Raw genomic sequence first — 18181 nt, forward strand, 5'->3', positions numbered from 1 at the left:
AACTCACAAGACAGTCCTTGCCTCAAAATGTTTACAGTTTAAGGCTCCAGTCTTGCAACTGGGTCTGTGCAGGTGGAAAAGATCAAAAGTATTCACTAATTTTGGGTGCCCAATTTGAGAAACCTAGGGAGGATTTTTTTTTTCAGAGTACTTAGCATTACATAGCACTTTATGTTCAAAGTACCGCACCTATTGACTTCAATTGCAGCTGAGAATGCTCAGCACTTTTGCAAATTAAACCCAGAAATTAAGGAACGAACAATTAATGACCATCCTTGAAGACTTTGGTTCAAGTGAGTTGTCCAGAATCACCTAGGAACTCCGGCAGAAACAGGATTAGAAACTGGATTAGAATCCAGTTCTTCAGGGCAATATTCAAGTGCTTTACCACAAGACCAGTTGTCCAGTGGTTAGAGCACTAGCCTAGGACTCACAAGGCCTGGGCTCAATTTTCAGATATGCCACAAACTTCTTATGTGGCCTCGGGCAAGTCACTTCTTCTCTAGACCTCCATTGTCTTCTCTAGATCACCCGCGACAACGTTTTTGCCCCATCAGGCACTGGGAGCTCAACCCAGAATTCCAGTTGGAGGCAGAGACTGCGGGAACTGTGGGATAGCTACCCACAGTGCAACGCTCCAAAAGTCGATGCTAGGCTTGGTACTGTGGACGCACTCCACCAACTTAATGCACTTAGTGGGGACACACACAATCGACTGTATAAAATTGCTTTCTAAAAAATCGACTTCTATAAATTTGACCTAATTTCGTAGTGTAGACATACCCTGAGAGATGGATAGGAGGATGGGAAAGCAAGAAGGGGATACACAGGAGGGAGTATGGAAACAGGTGTGCAGGGGCAGAGCCACAAAAGTGGTGCAACAAGGGGAGGAGTGGAGTGAGGAAGCATTAAGCAACAGGAACAGGAATCAGGACACATTACGAGAAATTGGAACCAAAAATAAAATCCCCGGATTGGTTATTGGGGATGCAGGATAGAGGCAGTCTGTGTTAATAGCTGCATCACTATCCCTTACTCAACAGAACGCACACACATTCTGAGTTAGTGTCCTAACTCATCCCTTCAAGGGATTTGACTCAACAACAATAACAAACCATAAACCTCAGCCTAAATGTCTTCTTTGAGTTTGGCTATCTCTAAGGCTTCCCTTCAGGACCCCTGTGTTTGCTCCCCAAATGCCTCTGGCCCAAAGAGACATTCCAGCCCCTATTATGCTCTTGATTAAGTTAACTGGGTCCACATGTTAACATGACTCAAAAGTGACTGTCCACATTTTGAATCCCACCCACCTGAAACTGCATGTGAGGGGAAAGAAGAAATACAATCTTCCATATAGGCCAAATGAAATCAAAGCTCTGCAAGAGACTCCGGAGAGTTTACTCCGTGAGCATTTAAAAAGCAGTTCTAATGTTGTGAGAGTATGGCAACTTGACATTCTGACATCGGTGAAGAAGTTCAGCATGAGATGTTGTCATAAATATAAAGGGAAGGGTAAACCCCTTTGAAATCCCTCCTGGCCAGGGGAAAGCTCCTCTCACCTGTAAAGGGTTAAGAAGCTAAAGGTAACCTCGCTGGCACCTGACCAAAATGACCAATGAGGAGACAAGATACTGTCAAAAGCTGGGAGGAGGGAGAGAAACAAAGGGTCTGTGGGTCTGTCTATATGCTGGTCTTTGTCGGGGATAGACCAGGAATGGAGTCTTAGAACTTTTAGTAAGTAATCTAGCTAGGTATGTGTTAGATTATGATTTCTTTAAATGGCTGAGAAAAGAATTGTGCTGAATAGAATAACTATTTCTATCTGTGTATCTTTTTTGTAACTTAAGGTTTTGCCTAGAGGGGTTCTCTATGTTTTTGAATCTAATTACCCTGTAAGATATCTACCATCCTGATTTTACAGGGGGGATTTCTTTATTTCTATTTACTTCTATTTTTTATTAAAAGTCTTCTTGTAAAACACTGAATGCTTTTTCATTGTTCTCAGATCCAAGGGTTTGGGTCTGTGGTCACCTATGCAAATTGGTGAGGCTTTTTATCCAACATTTCCCAGGAAAGGGGGGGTGCAAGTGTTGGGAGGATTGTTCATTGTTCTTAAGATCCAAGGGTCTGGGTCTGTAGTCACCTAGGCAAATTGGTGAGGCTTTTTACCAAACCTTGTCCAGGAAGTGGGGTGCAAGGTTTTGGGAAGTATTTTGGGGGGAAGGACGCGTCCAAACAGCTCTTCCCCAGTAACCAGTATTAGTTTGGTGGTGGTAGCGGCCAGTCCAAGGACAACGGGTGGAATAGTTTGTACCTTGGGGGGAAGTTTTGACCTAAGCTGGTAAAGATAAGCTTAGGAGGTTTTTCATGCAGGTCCCCACATCTGTACCCTAGAGTTCAGAGTGGGGGAGGAACCTTGACAGATGCTTACTGGTAAAAGATGGCTCAAACGACAAAGAGTTTCCTGGCAGCAGGCTGTGCATTAGAGTTAATCAGAATTTACTTTTGTTGATCTTGATTCTAACCAGAGGTAGGCAGGCAAGCAACGTGATGTAGGTTACCCTGAAAAATCCCCAACTACACTGCTGGTGCTTGTGCATTAAGCTGCTTTTCAAGCTGCAGAATGAAACATGCTATGTCTTGTGTATTAGATTAACAGTGAGCATCTGAACATTTTTTACTTTCATTTAAAATATTATCGTTGTTCTGTGGCTTTCCTACTGAGTATATATGCAGTGCATCAGCGCCTTGGGTCCTCATTCTTTCAAGATATTTGTAAAGACATTTCTGACAACCTGTGCAATAGCTCGTACAATTATAAACCAACTCTTGTCTAATCATGCAGTTTACCTAGATGAAAAATTCCTGTAGCTGATTAGTAATCCCAGAATTCACTAATGTAATCTACTGAGATATCCTAGACATGAACATGTGCGCTCTAGCTTTTAAAAGTACATCTATACTTAGCAGGTCTCTGCTGTACCTATGTTTACCTAAAGCCACACCAGAATCCCTCTGACAGATTGATTTGTTATCTGTCACACACACAGGAAGAAGTGATCTGCTTACAAATAATCACACAGGAAAACCACCAGTGACATACATTCATCTTTCAGAAATAGCAAGCGTGGAATCATTACTGGGAAGTTGGATCACCCTGTGGCTACGCACTTCAAAACACAAACCCACATCTCATTGACTTGGAATTTTCCCAGCAGGAAGGCTTAGATTCAAAGAAATAGGAAAAAAAGAGAAAAATTCTGGTCTATGCAGTTCGAAGCTGTAAAAAACGGTATTTGTGGAACATCCTGCAGCTGTTCTCTTTGAGAATCATTCCCTCATCATATTCTGTAGAATATCACCGGTGTTGGTTCTAAACTGACGTTGCATAAGAGTGGTTGACCTGGCCATCTAGTGCATGGGGCTACCATGTGGGGTCGAAGTTTGACATAGAATCTTATCATAGAATATCAGGGTTGGAAGGGACCTCAGGAGGTCATCTAGTCCAACCCCCTGCTCAAATCTTGATTCTTCACTCCACGCTTAGGCTAGCAGAGGTTGGGAGCATGCCAAGGCAGTGCTCCCTAGGTCAGGGATCAGTGTTCGTCCTGCTCTCCTGGTAGTGCCTACTATTTGCACTGGGACCCTATCCTGAGATTCAGTAGAGGATTTGGGTCTTTTTTCTACCATACTGCATGCCAATGTCACTCGACTGACAAAGGATGAAACTGATGGCATTTCAGCCCTCTCCACTGAGACCAGAAATCTCTTCACGGGGTTTTGCATAGCGTGAGTGCAACAGAGTGGCACTCTATTCTGACTGTGACTTAAGCAAGTGAAATAGCTGCTTTCTCATTACTTCCTGTTGTTAAGACTAGGTATGTCAGTCAATAGACTGCATATAAAGACCAACATTTTCAAATGTGTCCATTTACTTTGGATGCCTAATCTGAGATATTAAGGGCCTGATTTTTTAAAGGGACTGAGTAGTCACAGCTCCTATTGAATTCACTATACCGCTTCACAAGTCATCGTATATTTTGTATGGGTTAAGACACTTCTTAATGTATCATCGGGTGGACAGGGTTTTCAACTCTTCTAATCAGATCTATAACATTAATGTTTGGGACAGCCACCCTTCCTTTGACACCTGTTTGAAATTAAAAGGCTATAAATCATAAAGAATGCTATTGTTACCCCACCTGTTGGTTTTCATTTCAAATGGAACCTCTTTTAAATGTACTGGTTTACTAAATTAAGTGCATTTAATGTTACCTTTGTTTGATTTTCTTCCTCCTTTGGCAGTTTCTAAAACTAATGTGTGTATCAACCTTTCAAGGACAAGAAGATAATCAGGTCAGCCTTCAAGCTGTTATAATTGTTCTGGTCTGTGAAAGAGGAAAAGAAATTGATATGGATGAGTACTATATTTCTTGAAACGGCCCCTTTCTTCCTGTTTAACAATAAATATGCTAGAAAAAGGAAGCTCGTATTACTGTTCAGATGAGTTCCCATTTATTCATCATGAAGATTTTAACGGTGGACAAAATCGCATTCTAGTGATCAGTGCAGTCTGATTTCCTCCTAAAGTTTGCATACAGTTTAAAAGATTAAAGAGAAATGCAATACAATGCAATAATACATTTTTATAAAGAAAAATAATAGGTTTAATTACTACAAAACATGTAATTATGTAATTACTGAATTACCAGGGTAAGTTCAATACTTATGGTAATATGGTTTAAGCTAAATGGACTTTTTGATTGTTGTTATCTGATGTATGAGGATGGGAAATTTACCCCTCTGAGTCCTTTATTGTTGACACCAAACAAATCAGAGCTGAATTTGTCCCCTATCCTTTAAGTGGGTGCAACTCTGAATTTAAAATTTGTAAACAAAAGTCTTTTGTTAAGCTTGATCATGTATTTCACTGGAGTCCAGCTAACACACAGAATGACATTGCATGGTCTTCACAGAAATTCTACACCTTCCTAAGAAAACCTGCCTTTTGAAAGTCTGGAAAAGAACACTTCAGGCATCCATTTAGTTTCCCCATTTCGCTAGAATCTTTCATCATATATTATCAACCCACGCAACATACCAGCCACCCAAACTTAACATTGCCTCCTAAAATTTGCGTATGTAGACACAGTAGTTGGTATAACAAAATTAAATGGTAACTCATCTGAAAATTGATATCTGAGCTGTCTTAAATTGATTGTTAAACAGTAAGAAAGAGGACATTTGAGCAAATATAGTAACCACCCTTATCTAATTCCTCTCCTCATTTATGCATCAGAAACATTAGAAGTACTTTTACAGGAATAAGGGAAACGCAGCCCTAGACATGAGAGCTGTGCATCTCTTGCTGGGTTTTAACAAACGTTCTCCTTGGTTTCAGTTCACATGGTTTCTTGCCTTTTAATTTGTTTTAAGTTTCAGGTTCATTCAAACCCAGTTGTAAAAGGATGACAAATAAGAACAAAGCTGTGTCTTTTTTTTTAAGCTCTCTGCATTGCTTACGGAGTCACAAGATTTGTGAGGTTTTATTTGACCCAGAAGATGTTTGATGTGACCAGCTATCTCCAGTTTGTTATTAAAACAAAACCTAACCAAGTAATTAGCTAGGGCTAGTTGAAAATGTTCAAAATTTGTAATTTTGACAAATTTCATTATCAAAATTTTAACTACCTAAATTTCAATAAAAATTCTATTGGTTTTTTTTTTGACCAGCTCTACAATTAAGTTTCAAAAAATCCATGCGTATCTATGTATACCAAAAAGCTTCATGTTGAGATTCTGTTGAAGGGATGTGTGGCCCAAAAGAGAGGTTTTTGTTCAGAACTGCTGGATTCTCTTACAACTTGCAACAGGAAATCAGCAGACTTTTGCATGGGTTCAAGTTTTACTGGGCAATGATTCGCAGTCCAGTCAGCTATCCCCGAGATACTGGAGCCTTGGGATTTCTGTTATTGTTCTGTCTTCTTGGCAAATTATGTTAAAATGAAAACATAAAATGAGATGTTGGTTTGGATACACTATGCCTTTTTTCTTTTTTAAGCATCTTAGCTGATTTTAAAGGGCTTAAAAAGGGGCCACTGGTTCCCAACCCACCCCCCATGTCACTCTCTCCTGAACTTTTTATTTTCTTTCTTTTAGTCTATTGTCAGATTTGCTTGTCCCATCTCTTCCTTTCTTCATAGTATGTGTGATGGTGCTTCTGAGCAAGGGACTTGAAAGTGCTGCCTTAGGAAATCCAAATCCTGCGGAGAAAGGTTGAGAGGTTTCCCCATGCAAAAGGCAAAGGTAGCTGTGGGGATTTCTCCTCCTCTTCCTGCCCTCCAAAGCCCCATGTAGGTGCCTCTCTTCTCTCTGCAGCCGCTGAGATGGAGACCAGTTCCACATGGCCAAGAGGAAATGGGGGAGCTAGGGGAACAGCTGAGCCACACATCATGTTGCTTTTCAAATCTGTGGGGGAAAAATGTCACCTCAGCTTCAGAGCAGCAGTGACTCCCACTCTACACTGGGTCTGCTTGTATAGGAATGATACAAGTGGCAATGCCACAAGGCTGGGTGGGAAGACTGGGAGAGGCAGGCTCTCTTCATTATTATGAAAACCTAATGGTGATAGTGGTTGGAAGAGAACTCAGGAGTTCTTGGTTCCCAGGCCTGTGTTTATTTCTTTGGCTGGTGCTGCCTTGATGGTTGGTGTCTCTCCCCCGCCCCCATTACTCCTTCCCCCCTCCCTCTCCCCACAAGTCTAAAAAGGAGTGAAGTCACATCCTGACTAGAATAAGGAAGTACCATTCATCTGATGTGCATTCTGTATATCCTGCACTATTGCATTTAGTTTGGGTAAAGTCAGACAACTGCTCCTAATCTGGATAAATCTGAATTTTAAAATGTTGAAGAGAAAAACTTCCAATGTGTCGGATAAGGAGAAATGTCAAAAACCAAAGGTAAGAGACTGTTATATAATAAAAGAGATACTTAACAGTTTGCAGAGAGGGTACTTTTGATGCTTGAAAGGGTTGAGCATCAGTCACTCACTTAAAAATACCATGGGCAATGGTACAGGCTTTGTAGCATCTATGAAAAGGTTGAACAGGAAAATCTGAAATTAAATAACACACGATCGTGCCTCAGGAACTTCTAATACACAGACCTGTGCTTCATTACTGTAGTCTCCTGGCTCAGTTTGTATACATTCAGTTTAGTGGCTTCAGTTTACGGAATCTTCAGTACAGAACAGCCATTCACACCGTAAAGGGACAGAGCAAAATGTGGAGGTGTCTGCTCAGAAGATTCCTGCTAGTGTTTGCCTAGTGGTGTTTGCCTGCTGAGGTGTTGCTGCTATTTTGACAATAGTCCCCTCTTCAACCTGTGATAAACCCAATGATCTAGCAGGAAAATGTGTGCCAGTGGTGAGGAGGGGTGACGGATTAGCAGGTGTGTTATTTTTTTCCCATTTAAACACAATTGCTGTTTCAGAATACTAAAGAAGGAGACAGCCCTTGGCAAACAATCTTTTAGTCAGCTGCTCTTTGCTGGAAATGTTTATACTTTCAGCCTGAAAAAATATGCTAAGTCAATGATAGTAGGTGACATTGTTCAACTTCTGCAGTCTGAAGTTGGAGGAGGGAGAGTAAAGGCACTTGTAGGATGTATGGGAATGTCCTGAGCTAGGAATTGAGCTTCAATTCCTGCCATTGGGTGCACCCTGGCCCTTCCCAAAGTAAAAAATCAAATATCTTCAGAAATACTTAACTTACCCCATGGGCTCAGGAATCACTGGCAGATATGAAACATGAGACAAAATCTGAAATATCTACCCTTTACTTCAATTTGGTGGTGTCAAAATTTTAGCAAAGGGCCCCTGTGAGCCAGGGTGGCCAGATAGCAAGTGTGAAAAATCAGGCTGAGGTGGGGGGTAATAGGTGCCTATATAAGGACAAAGCCCCAAATATCAGGACTATCCCTATAAAATCAGTACACCTGGTCACCCTACTGCAAGCCCCGGCCAACGTCTCACTGGTCTCAGCAGGATGCCCACTAACATGTAGAACTAACTCCCCATGGGATGGGAATATGCCTCAGCTTGTAACTCTCAGTCCTAAAAGATCACTGAAGACACTTGCTCATCAGAAGCATTTTCTGTTTTAATCACTGTTGGCCTTTCTGTGAGACACCCCCGGTTCTGTGGTCTGATTTAGGGACCATTGAGGTAAAGGAGAGTCTTTCCATGGATTTCAGTGAGCTCTGGATCAAGCCCTTCTTGATTCACATTTTGTTTCTATAGTTATATATTTTATGCTGTTAAATTATTGTGATGCATTTTATAGGCAGTGAATTAAAATAATGAACAGCTAGTTTTAAATAAATGGCACATGACTAAAAATAAAAAATGAGCATAAGAGAATCAGTTCCTTCTCATTTGTGGATGGTTTTGGTTTTCTTCTCAGAGATATTCATTAAGGGCCAAACATGACACCTTTTACTCCTGTGGAATGGTAACTTTCTGAACAAATAGTCCCATTGATTTCATTGGAGCTACTCCTGGATTCCACATGGCAAAGGATGGCAGAATCAGGCCCAAATTAAAATGTGGACCACTGAACAATGGCTCTTAGTGATCAATATAAATTAAATTAAACGGACACGTCCCTATTTCAGTTGACCCGTTCTGCTAAAGAGTTCCATGAACACCTATGCTGCTATACAAATAAATAAATAAACAGTGAACAAGCAAACAAGGAGTTGTAGCCTTAAATCACTTTAATGAGAATGAAGAGCCCATACCTTTAATTTCATTTTATTCTCCAAATCAAATGAATTTTATATTCTCATTTATACCAGAAGCTCAGTAATACCTAGTATAATTGTACTGTTCGTATGTATCACTTTGTCTGCGATAGTATGTAGTTCTAGAACTTCAGCCTGAAAACAGCTTGCTTGTTCTGGGTAAATCAGTCTGTATCCTTTTCTCATCACATTGGCACTCTGTTCTGGATGCATTTCACCCATCTTACACTCACTTTGGACTCTGATTACACCAGCTGCAAGGCAGAGAAGAATTAGGCCCCGTTGTGTGAATGTCTCTCAATGGGAGCATTTTTCTGAGCATCTGAGGATCATAGTATTAAGAATGGAAAAAGAACATACTAACTCTAAATCATTGTTTGTCATAGTGCATTTTGTAACTCTAAGCAAGAAAGTTACCTAATTTATTCAGTGAGCAGTTGGGAAATGTACAGCACGCAGAGCAATGGCTTATGACAAAATCTACAAAATTTCATAACCGATTTCCCTGGATAGCTTCCTGGTTACCATGCTTTACCCAGTCAGCAGTCTGTATCTGTTTATGCACATTACAGCCAGTCACTTTTGTCATCATTTACTTTTGCACATTAATTTACAAAATTTCCATTACAATTCCCTTTTCAAATCTTTATTTTAATACAAATGTATCATGCATGTGAGGTCCATGAATAATGTCTAATATATGGTATAGACTGAGATTGTTGAAGGGAAATCATGTGAGGATGGGGTTGGAAAGCCTTTTCTAAACAGTCAGCTGCTCCTGCACTTGGCTAATAGAGGTGGTTGGCCAAGCAAGTGCTCCATAGAGACTCTGGCAGCTGGCCGCCAACTTGTAGTGAGATGTACATCGGAAACAGATTGATAGAGCCAGAAGAGTTCCCAGAAGTCACCTACTACAGGACAGGCCTAACAAAGAAAATAACAGAACGCCACTAGCCATCACCTTCAGCCCCCAACTAAAACCCCTCCAACGCATTATTAAGGATCTACAACCTATCCTGAAGGATGACCCAACACTCTCACAAATCTTGGGAGACAGGCCAGTCCTTGCCTACAGACAGCCCCCCAACCTGAAGCAAATACTCACCAGCAACCACATACCACACAACAGAACCACTAATCCAGGAACCTATCCTTGCAACAAAGCCCGTTGCCAACTGTGCCCACATATCTATTCAGGGGACGCCATCACAGGGCCTAATAACATCAGCCACACTATCAGAGGCTCGTTCACCTGCACATCTACCAATGTGATATATGCCATCATGTGCCAGCAATGCCCCTCTGCCATGTACATTGGTCAAACTGGACAGTCTCTACGTAAAAGAATAAATGGACACAAATCAGATGTCAAGAATTATAATATTCATAAACCAGTCAGAGAACACTTCAATCTCTCTGGTCATGCGATTACAGACGTGAAAGTTGCTATATTACAACAAAAAAACTTCAAATCCAGACTCCAGCGAGAAACTGTTGAATTGGAATTCATTTGCAAATTGGATACAATTAACTTAGGCTTGAATAGAGACTGGGAGTGGCTAAGTCATTCTGCAAGGTAGCCTATTTCCCCTTGTTTTTTCCTACCCCCCCCCCAGACGTTCTTGTTAAACCCTGGATTTGTGCTGGAAATGGCCCACCTGGATTATCATACACATTGTAAGGAGAGTGATCACTTTAGATAAGCTATTACCAGCAGGAGAGTGGGGTGGGAGGAGGTATTTTTTCATGCTTTGTGTGTATATAAAAAGATCTTCTACACTTTCCACAGTATGCATCCGATGAAGTGAGCTGTAGCTCACGAAAGCTTATGCTCAAATAAATTGGTTAGTCTCTAAGGTGCCACAAGTACTCCTTTTCTTTTTGCGAATACAGACTAACACGGCTGTTACTCTGAAACCTATCAGGGTGTGTGTGTGGATAAGTGTTCACTATGAAAATGGTGATATTTCCTATTTGATAGCAATTAGGGTTGCTGTTCTCTGGGTTGTATAGAGGGGGTGCCTGTAGTACTGAAGCAACTTTAATTACCTTCCTACAGTCATAGGCCAGTGGTTTGAGCATTGGCCTGCTAAACCCAGGGTTGTGAGTTCAATCCTTGAGGGGGCCATTTGGGATCTGGGGCAAAAATTGGGGATTGGTCCTGCTTTGAGCAGGGGGTTGGAGTAGATGACCTCCTGAGGTCCCTTCCAACCCTGATATTCTATGATTCTATGAATAGCAAGCACTGTGTGTGTGTGTGTACATAATACACCCAGTCTATATATTCTATGTAATGTGAATGAACAGTCATGTTTTGAGCCAAAACTTCTCATATCTGGTCTCAAAGCTAAATGTTTTCTTTGAAAGTTTAAGAAAAACTTCTTCTCCCTCTTCTGCATTCTGTGACAGTTTTCTGCAAGTCTGCTTAGCAGGGCAATCGAATAGACCAGAGGAAGGGCCAGATCCACAGCTAATGTATACCAGTATAGCTGATGCATATCAATATAGCTGCATTAATATCAGTATAGCGAATGCATATCAGTATAGCTGCATTTACTTCCCTGGAGCTACACCATTATACATCAGCTGAGGACCTGGCCCAGAAACTTGATATTTTCTTCTTTAAAAACTGAAAGCTTAGAAAATTTCAGAATATTGCAGAATACAGAACAGAATGTGGAAGGACCCTACAGTTTGTGAGGTTCATTATATTTTTTTCATGCCCATACATATCTAATTTCTTTCTGTCTAAGTTCTTACATGGCTTCCTATCACTATGGTATCTGAGTCCATAATTAGAAGTGCATCTATCAAGACATATTTCTCTTACTCCCCACCCCCTTCTAGTCAGTGGGGACTGGACTTTGTTTATTTTGTGTTGCTGTTGTTCTAAAATGTCACATTGTGGGCAGGTTAAGGCAAAGAAAAATGGTGGTTTGCATTTAGCTTTGAAAGCTTTGAGCTCTGTGGTCAAACTGATCTCTCTGAGAGTAAACTTCATGGGCTAGTTGTAGAGACAGCTCTGTCTCCTCTCCACGCAAGTTTCAGCTACCGCCACAAAAGAGATTAATTTTAGGGCAGCTAGTGGGGAGGTGAGTGGATGCTCTTTACAGAATGTGTTTCAGTGACACAGTTTCAGATTTACATAAACTCTCCCACCAGCAACCCCTCTGCCTGTCCCTGGACAGGGAGAAAGTGCGTGGTATCACAAAGGGCTTTGTTTAGAGCCTGGACCCTGAAGTCAACAGGAGTCTTTCCACTGACCTCAGTGGGCTTTTGATCACTTCCTTTAAACTCTGCTATAATCTTAGTAGGCACCAACTGTCTGTGCTCTGAAGTGATTTGTCAGTCATTTAGAATAATAATTTTGATTCCCACCCCTCCCCACCCACAGACCCACTCTCTGCCAAACCTTGAAAAGGGGCTATTCACATGCAACTGGTCAGACTTCAGCTGTATTTGCTATCCTGGTGCAGGGGAAGGAAGGATAATTTCATCAGAATGCTTCTTCAGGACCTCACATTCCAATGCCATGCACCTTGTGCAGTCTCATATACTTGTGCAACATGAGCGTAAAATGCTAGCAGTGTTATTAGGCAGTCTTTTACATCCACTCTGTACTTGCTTTGCCCAGGTGTACATGACAGCACAAGGGGAAGATAGTGTGTATTCTGTACTGTAACATAGCTTATAAAGTGCACAGAACTGTAGATCATAACTAGTCCATCTCTTGTTTCTGCTTCTGAAATTTATACAGTTAGGTAGAGAATGAAGGGATTCCTCTTGCTTCCACTCCAATCTGAAGCAAGCCTTACCTTATACCCTTTCCTTTGGACTTGGCGGAAACAAGTTTTGTCTTATATATTTATTTAGGATTACAGCTGCTCCAGCTTTATGTTAAAGCTAGAAGACATTTTGTTGTTTCATTCTGTTTTCAAATATGCTTCACCTACATGGTGCATGAACCTCCACCTATACAAGGTGTGAGACCGTACAGAATCATGAAGAGTATATTTTCCCTGTTTATCTCAACATTTGTTCAAACTGCTTAATAAAGTCCCTCTGTGAGCTTCTTTGCAGGAAACACTGATATTATTAATTTTCAGAGCTCGAAAGGTACATATGAAATAACATGGCCAATCTGATGTGAGCTAAAATATTTCACCGTAAAGCTATTGTACTCTAGCACTATATCACGCCAATAGTTTCCTTCTTATACATTTTGTTGAAATCCTGGCCCCAGTGTAGTCAATGCCAGATATTTCAATGGGATCAGGATTTCATCCTTTATATGTGTTCTTGATGTAGAGAGTGATGCTGCAAACACTTACATAAATAAATTTGCCCACAGGAGTGGACTCATTACTCACATGACTAGTCCCGTAGAAGCTGAAATATTTATTTGCATAAGTGTTTGCAGGATCATGCCTGTAGTGTGGGCAGATGTTAAGCAAGCTTCCGGGTGCTGCTTTTTCTCCTATGGCGATTTGAGCAGCACTCCGTAAGGGGAATACTGATGAGAGAAAAGAAAACCCAAAATAAAGGTGCAATAAGTCTTAGCACCCAGAATAATTCAAGTCATAATTAGAACTTCATAGATACTAAGGTCAGAAGGAACCATTACGATCATCCAGTCCGACCTCCTGCACAACGCAGGCCACAGAATCTCACCCACCTACTCCTGCGAAAAACCTCTCACCTATGTCTGAGCTATTGAATCTGTAGACTAAGGTCTGCAGTGTAGAGATTGTTCAGAGTTAATGAATATTAACTAGGGTTTATCCTTGAGTAGTCGAAGCTCAGATTTTTAATGTTGGTTCAAAGATATAGCCTGATATGGTTGTGGAAATAGCAAGTTTTTATATGTTTTTTTCCAAAATTTCGAGTGCATAAATGAGCTCCTGCTCATGTCACGGATGCCAATTTTCACAACCATGACTGAAGTGGTGTTCGTTTTAATTTGCATTTCATTCTAACAGTGATGAGAGGTGATGAACTGATGATAAGCTGTTTTTGCCACAGTACCTGCTATGCAAATTTATGCTTGTAGGCAAAAGGGACACACAGTTCTGCCATTAAAGGTCTTTCCTGTGTTCCCTCTTGTGGAAAGACTTTGTCAAAATACATTTGAAATCTGTAAAGTAACCAGAAAGAGAGGATATCTGGGATGTAATTTTAAAGATTTGGTTTATAGTGGAAATACCTGTAGGCCTTATCAAAAGAGGCTCATGTAAAAAGTATGTTTGAAATAATGAAACGTATAAGTGTGCCTACAAAAGATTGCAGGTGACATTTCAGAGGGATATTTCCTATTTCTCTCAGGCTTTATAAAACCTAGAACAAGCTTAGAGGGAACCATTGGTGATTTTTTTTCTTGCTTGCATGGAAGGCTCCACAGCCAAAACCCTACTACTTTTATCTCTAATTTTTGTCAGTTATTGGTATAAGTACCATTTTTTCACTGCCAAGAGAGCATTTTTTTTTGCCTTTCATCAGAGGAATATTTAGCAAGTTGTTTTCCGTGATGTTTGTCCAGGAGCAAGATGGGCTTTGAAACCCTGAGGTGCTACTCTCTCCCCAAAGGGTAAGACTCTGATCCTATGATGAGATAATAAGGCCCCAGTATGTCCAACATCCCCATATGGATGCTCCAGTCAGAATTTAGGTGTGTTGAATGTTCATGTCACATGCCTGGATGCTCTAAAAGGGCCATATTTGAAAACTGGGTTCTCCATCAGACATACACATGTGCACACACTCATAAGCACAGGGGGGCAGATACTCAGCTGATGTAAAAGAGCTTGCTTTACTGAAGTCAATGGATGTACACCAGCTAAAGATCTGCCCCAATATCTGTTTTTCTTTCATTAATTGTATAGAGCATTTGACTAATTGCAATACTGTATTTTCAGGTAACACCAGATGCCTCTGAACCAAATGTGAATAAGGTGTCTGATTCCTGTAAAGTAATTACTTGAAAAAGGATTGTCTCTTTTGGGGAAGCAGTTGTGGCTTACAGTTTTTTGTATATGACAGCACTCTGCCAGTAATCTGTATCAGAATATTCATAGTTCAGTTATCAGACCTGAAGTAATTGATGGCCAAGTTTAAGCAAGCATGGAATGGTATGAATGAATTAGCCAAAGACACCATCCATTATTGTACATACTGATTTGTCATCATGAGCTGATAAAAATGTTTCATGACTATACTGTGCATTGTCTCTCTGCATTGGATCTACCCTCTTCAAGTCCAGAAGAGAAACTAGTGTGCGATAAGTAGTGTAACTCATATTCTGCTGTGCAGAGCTTGCTAGCACACAAGATGTTATCGTTTGCATTTGCTAGCTAGAAGTGAGTTAATTAAGATACTTCATTTTGGGCTCTGAATCCCCACGGACTAGGGGGAGAGTCTCCATGTGACTAATAGTGTTAATCCTCCTATATAATTGACTCAACTGGTATGAAACCCACTCCTGGGACTGTGACAGATTGTTTGGACTGGAATGACAGGTGAAACCAGTGGTAGCAAGTTGAATGGTTCTGGTCACTCTGTCCTCACATCATCTCCTTAACTGTGGTTTTTGAAAGTGGAGCGAAGAAGAGGAGGAAAGGACAGTGGGGCTGCTTTGGCTACTAATAGCAGTATTTTTGTTTTTATCAAACTGGCAACATCAGCATTTTTGCTGTGGACCAAGACATAGATGAGCTGATGTACATTCTCAAGGTTGTGTCAACAACACAGCAAAAAGTCTCTGAACAATTGGTAGTACAAAAATGAGTGAAGGCTATAGAAATACATGGCGGGGGGGTGGGGGGTGTTATAAGAGGTGGAAGGTTTATCACCAGATGCCAGATTGTCTCTCAGAGGGGCAACCTGGAATATTTCCCATTTCATTTACCTTTTCTCTTTCTTCATCTCTTCTTCCCTTCTAGAAGGATTATTATGAGTCTTCCTCCTCCTAAGATTGATCACTAAAGTTCAGAGTCTAGCAAAAATGCTGGAGATTTAAAGCTTCTGCTGTCACCAATGCTGCTGCTCTAGATGCTTATATTATTATACATAATATACCCCATCCTGCCAATTCTGTAGCTTTTGTTATCTCTGCATATTTCCTTGGTTTGTTCCATGGATGGGGAGAAAGAGGAAAGGGTGGTTGAATACAATATAATTTGACGATAAGAAGGGCTGGCCTTCACACATCATTCTCATTTGAATTGAAATGAAATATTTTTTTTAAAAGATCAGTTACCATCCTCTGACTAAACACCACTCCTAATATGTGGAACAGCTCCTTAGGGTGGGGTGTTGAGTCAGAGCCCACTCCTCTCCTCTAGCAGTGAATCTCCACTGCTGGGCGGGGTGTCACACCCAACATGGCACAGCCAGCCCAGCCCTCACTCTACGCTGAAGAAGAAATATGGAGGGACCTCCTGATGCCATACAGCATCACGTCACCTTTATGGAGAAGCCAAGCAACTCACCGCCTTTTCTTTCCAATCATGCCTGAGTCGCATTCTCATCTTCATGAGAATAACAAGGCAGTCCCACTCTCCCGTCCTGCACTGGTCTCACTTACAGCTTCATGAGATGACTGGATGGCCTGGTACCTATCTGGTGCTGCAGGAAGCAGCAATTCCCTCTATTGGGTCTTGCTGATCTCATTTAAAAGGTGTTCCAGGATTTATGCTTTGGAATACTGAATGGTAGGGTGAGATGATCCCAGAACATGGAATTCTATGTTGGATTTTTTTCTTTGAGGATTTCTTTTGCTTTCCTGAGCCTGAAAGATTATTGTAGGAGTGCCACCCGACAGAATGGTAATTGTTAAATGAAGGGAAAACTACAAACGAGACTGTTCCCTTTTCATTATGTTTGAGACAGAGATTATCACAGACAGTTATCCTGGGTAGTGAGATGAAGAAATCAACTTCACTTAGCAACAAAAAAAGTAAATGTGTGAAGCTGAGATGACAGGATGGTTGAGAGAGCTGAAGGAACTTGCTGGGTCAACTTCCTGCTGCTTTGCACCATATGTAGCCAGCTGCACCTGTGGAAAGTGGGTGTTAAGCTTTATCACTCCTGAATTGCATCCACTCTCCGCTGCTGAGCTGTTTCATTATGCAAAAGAGTGTTGCTCGCTGGCTCTGAGAGATGAGGTGTAAGGTAAAAAGGGGTGTAGCTGAGAGCCAAAAGGAGAAACAGTTAACAAAAATCTATACTGAACTGAGTGACTCAGAGCCTGGGTAAAGCTGGTGAAAGTGGCTAACTATTGCAACCATAAGGGGGGCTCTAATCACAAGTGCAAAGCTGGACTTTGCTGACATCCCCCAATGAGACATGCTCTTCTTCAAGCTCTCATCTCTGTAATTACTTCTTTTGTACAAGATTATTGCCTGTCGCACAGACAATGGCCTGTTTACCTGTTTGCATGTGTGCAATATTGGAAGACCATGGATGCAGCATACAAAAGTCACATAAGACTTGTGCAGACAGCAGATGTGAATGAGGAGAAAAAGAGACAATGCAGCTGAGCAAATTATTGGTTAGTAAATCAGTGTCCCCCCCACACCCAGCTAGTGCGTGGCAAGAGTGTGCAAGGGTCTTGCCAGGCGAATACCTTGGCGCTGCACTAGCACATGCTTTTGGGAACTTCGCAGTGTCTGTGCCGTGTGAGAGATTTCTCAGAAGGGCATTGGTTCTCTGCAGATTGCCCAGCAAGTGCTTTTGTAGCTGCTCTGCTCATTTTCACAAACAGACAAATAAGATCCTTTCTGCCCTCATGTTACACACCAAATTCCCTGAGCAGCAGTGACAGGATCGTCAGTTCAAGGCTTACAAGACCCCTGTGAGTGGCTGCAGCGGAGGTGAGAGACTGAACAGGAGTGTGTACAGTTACTAGACTCATAGCTTTGGCTCCACCCATTGCCCAAAAGAGCTCCTGTGTGTATCTGCGCAGTTCTGGTGTAAAAACTACTGGAGAGAATCAGGATGGTGTAACGAATTCAATTAGACTAGACTTCCTCGTGAGATTGCAGCTGTAGTACTTAGTCTATTACAAGCTGCCCAGAATCAAACCTATTGCATCTTTCATGCCAAGAAATGTTCCTAGGCAGTGCTAAATGACTAGGATGCTATTAGCTGGATGTTCTTTCTGAGCCTACTTAATGATCCAAAGCCTAACATGTACTCTATGAACTCCAGTTCCCAATGATCAGTTTTCAAAGTCCAAAGCCTGTGACCACGTGCATACAAGTACCACATACAATTAGTGTATCATTGAACCCTGTGCCATTTCAATGAAACATAATCTGGTCTTCACTATACAGTAGTCAAATATTAGCCTTCAGTAACAAAGTGTAGTCTTTTTTTTTCTTTT

At 41.3% G+C, this 18181-nt stretch overlaps 1 protein-coding gene across 2 annotated transcripts in view; it reads left to right on the forward strand.

Moving 5' to 3' along the window:
* Positions 1–18181, forward strand: part of SAMSN1 (SAM domain, SH3 domain and nuclear localization signals 1) — a 120148-nt gene that overhangs the window by 75179 nt on the left and 26788 nt on the right. Inside the window, exon 1 of one of the 2 annotated variants that reach the window (XM_084633340.1) lies at positions 6865–6959. The exons of the other annotated variant lie outside the window; for it this stretch is intronic. Within the exon in view, the coding sequence (XP_084489466.1) occupies positions 6903–6959 (57 nt within the window). The 5' untranslated portion in view covers positions 6865–6902. Of the gene's footprint in view, positions 1–6864; positions 6960–18181 lie in introns of those variants that run through there. 2 annotated transcript variants of the gene reach the window in all.

This window comes from Lepidochelys olivacea (assembly GCF_965140295.1).
Source record: "Lepidochelys olivacea isolate rLepOli2 genome assembly, chromosome: 1".
Taxonomy (NCBI): domain Eukaryota; kingdom Metazoa; phylum Chordata; order Testudines; family Cheloniidae; genus Lepidochelys; species Lepidochelys olivacea.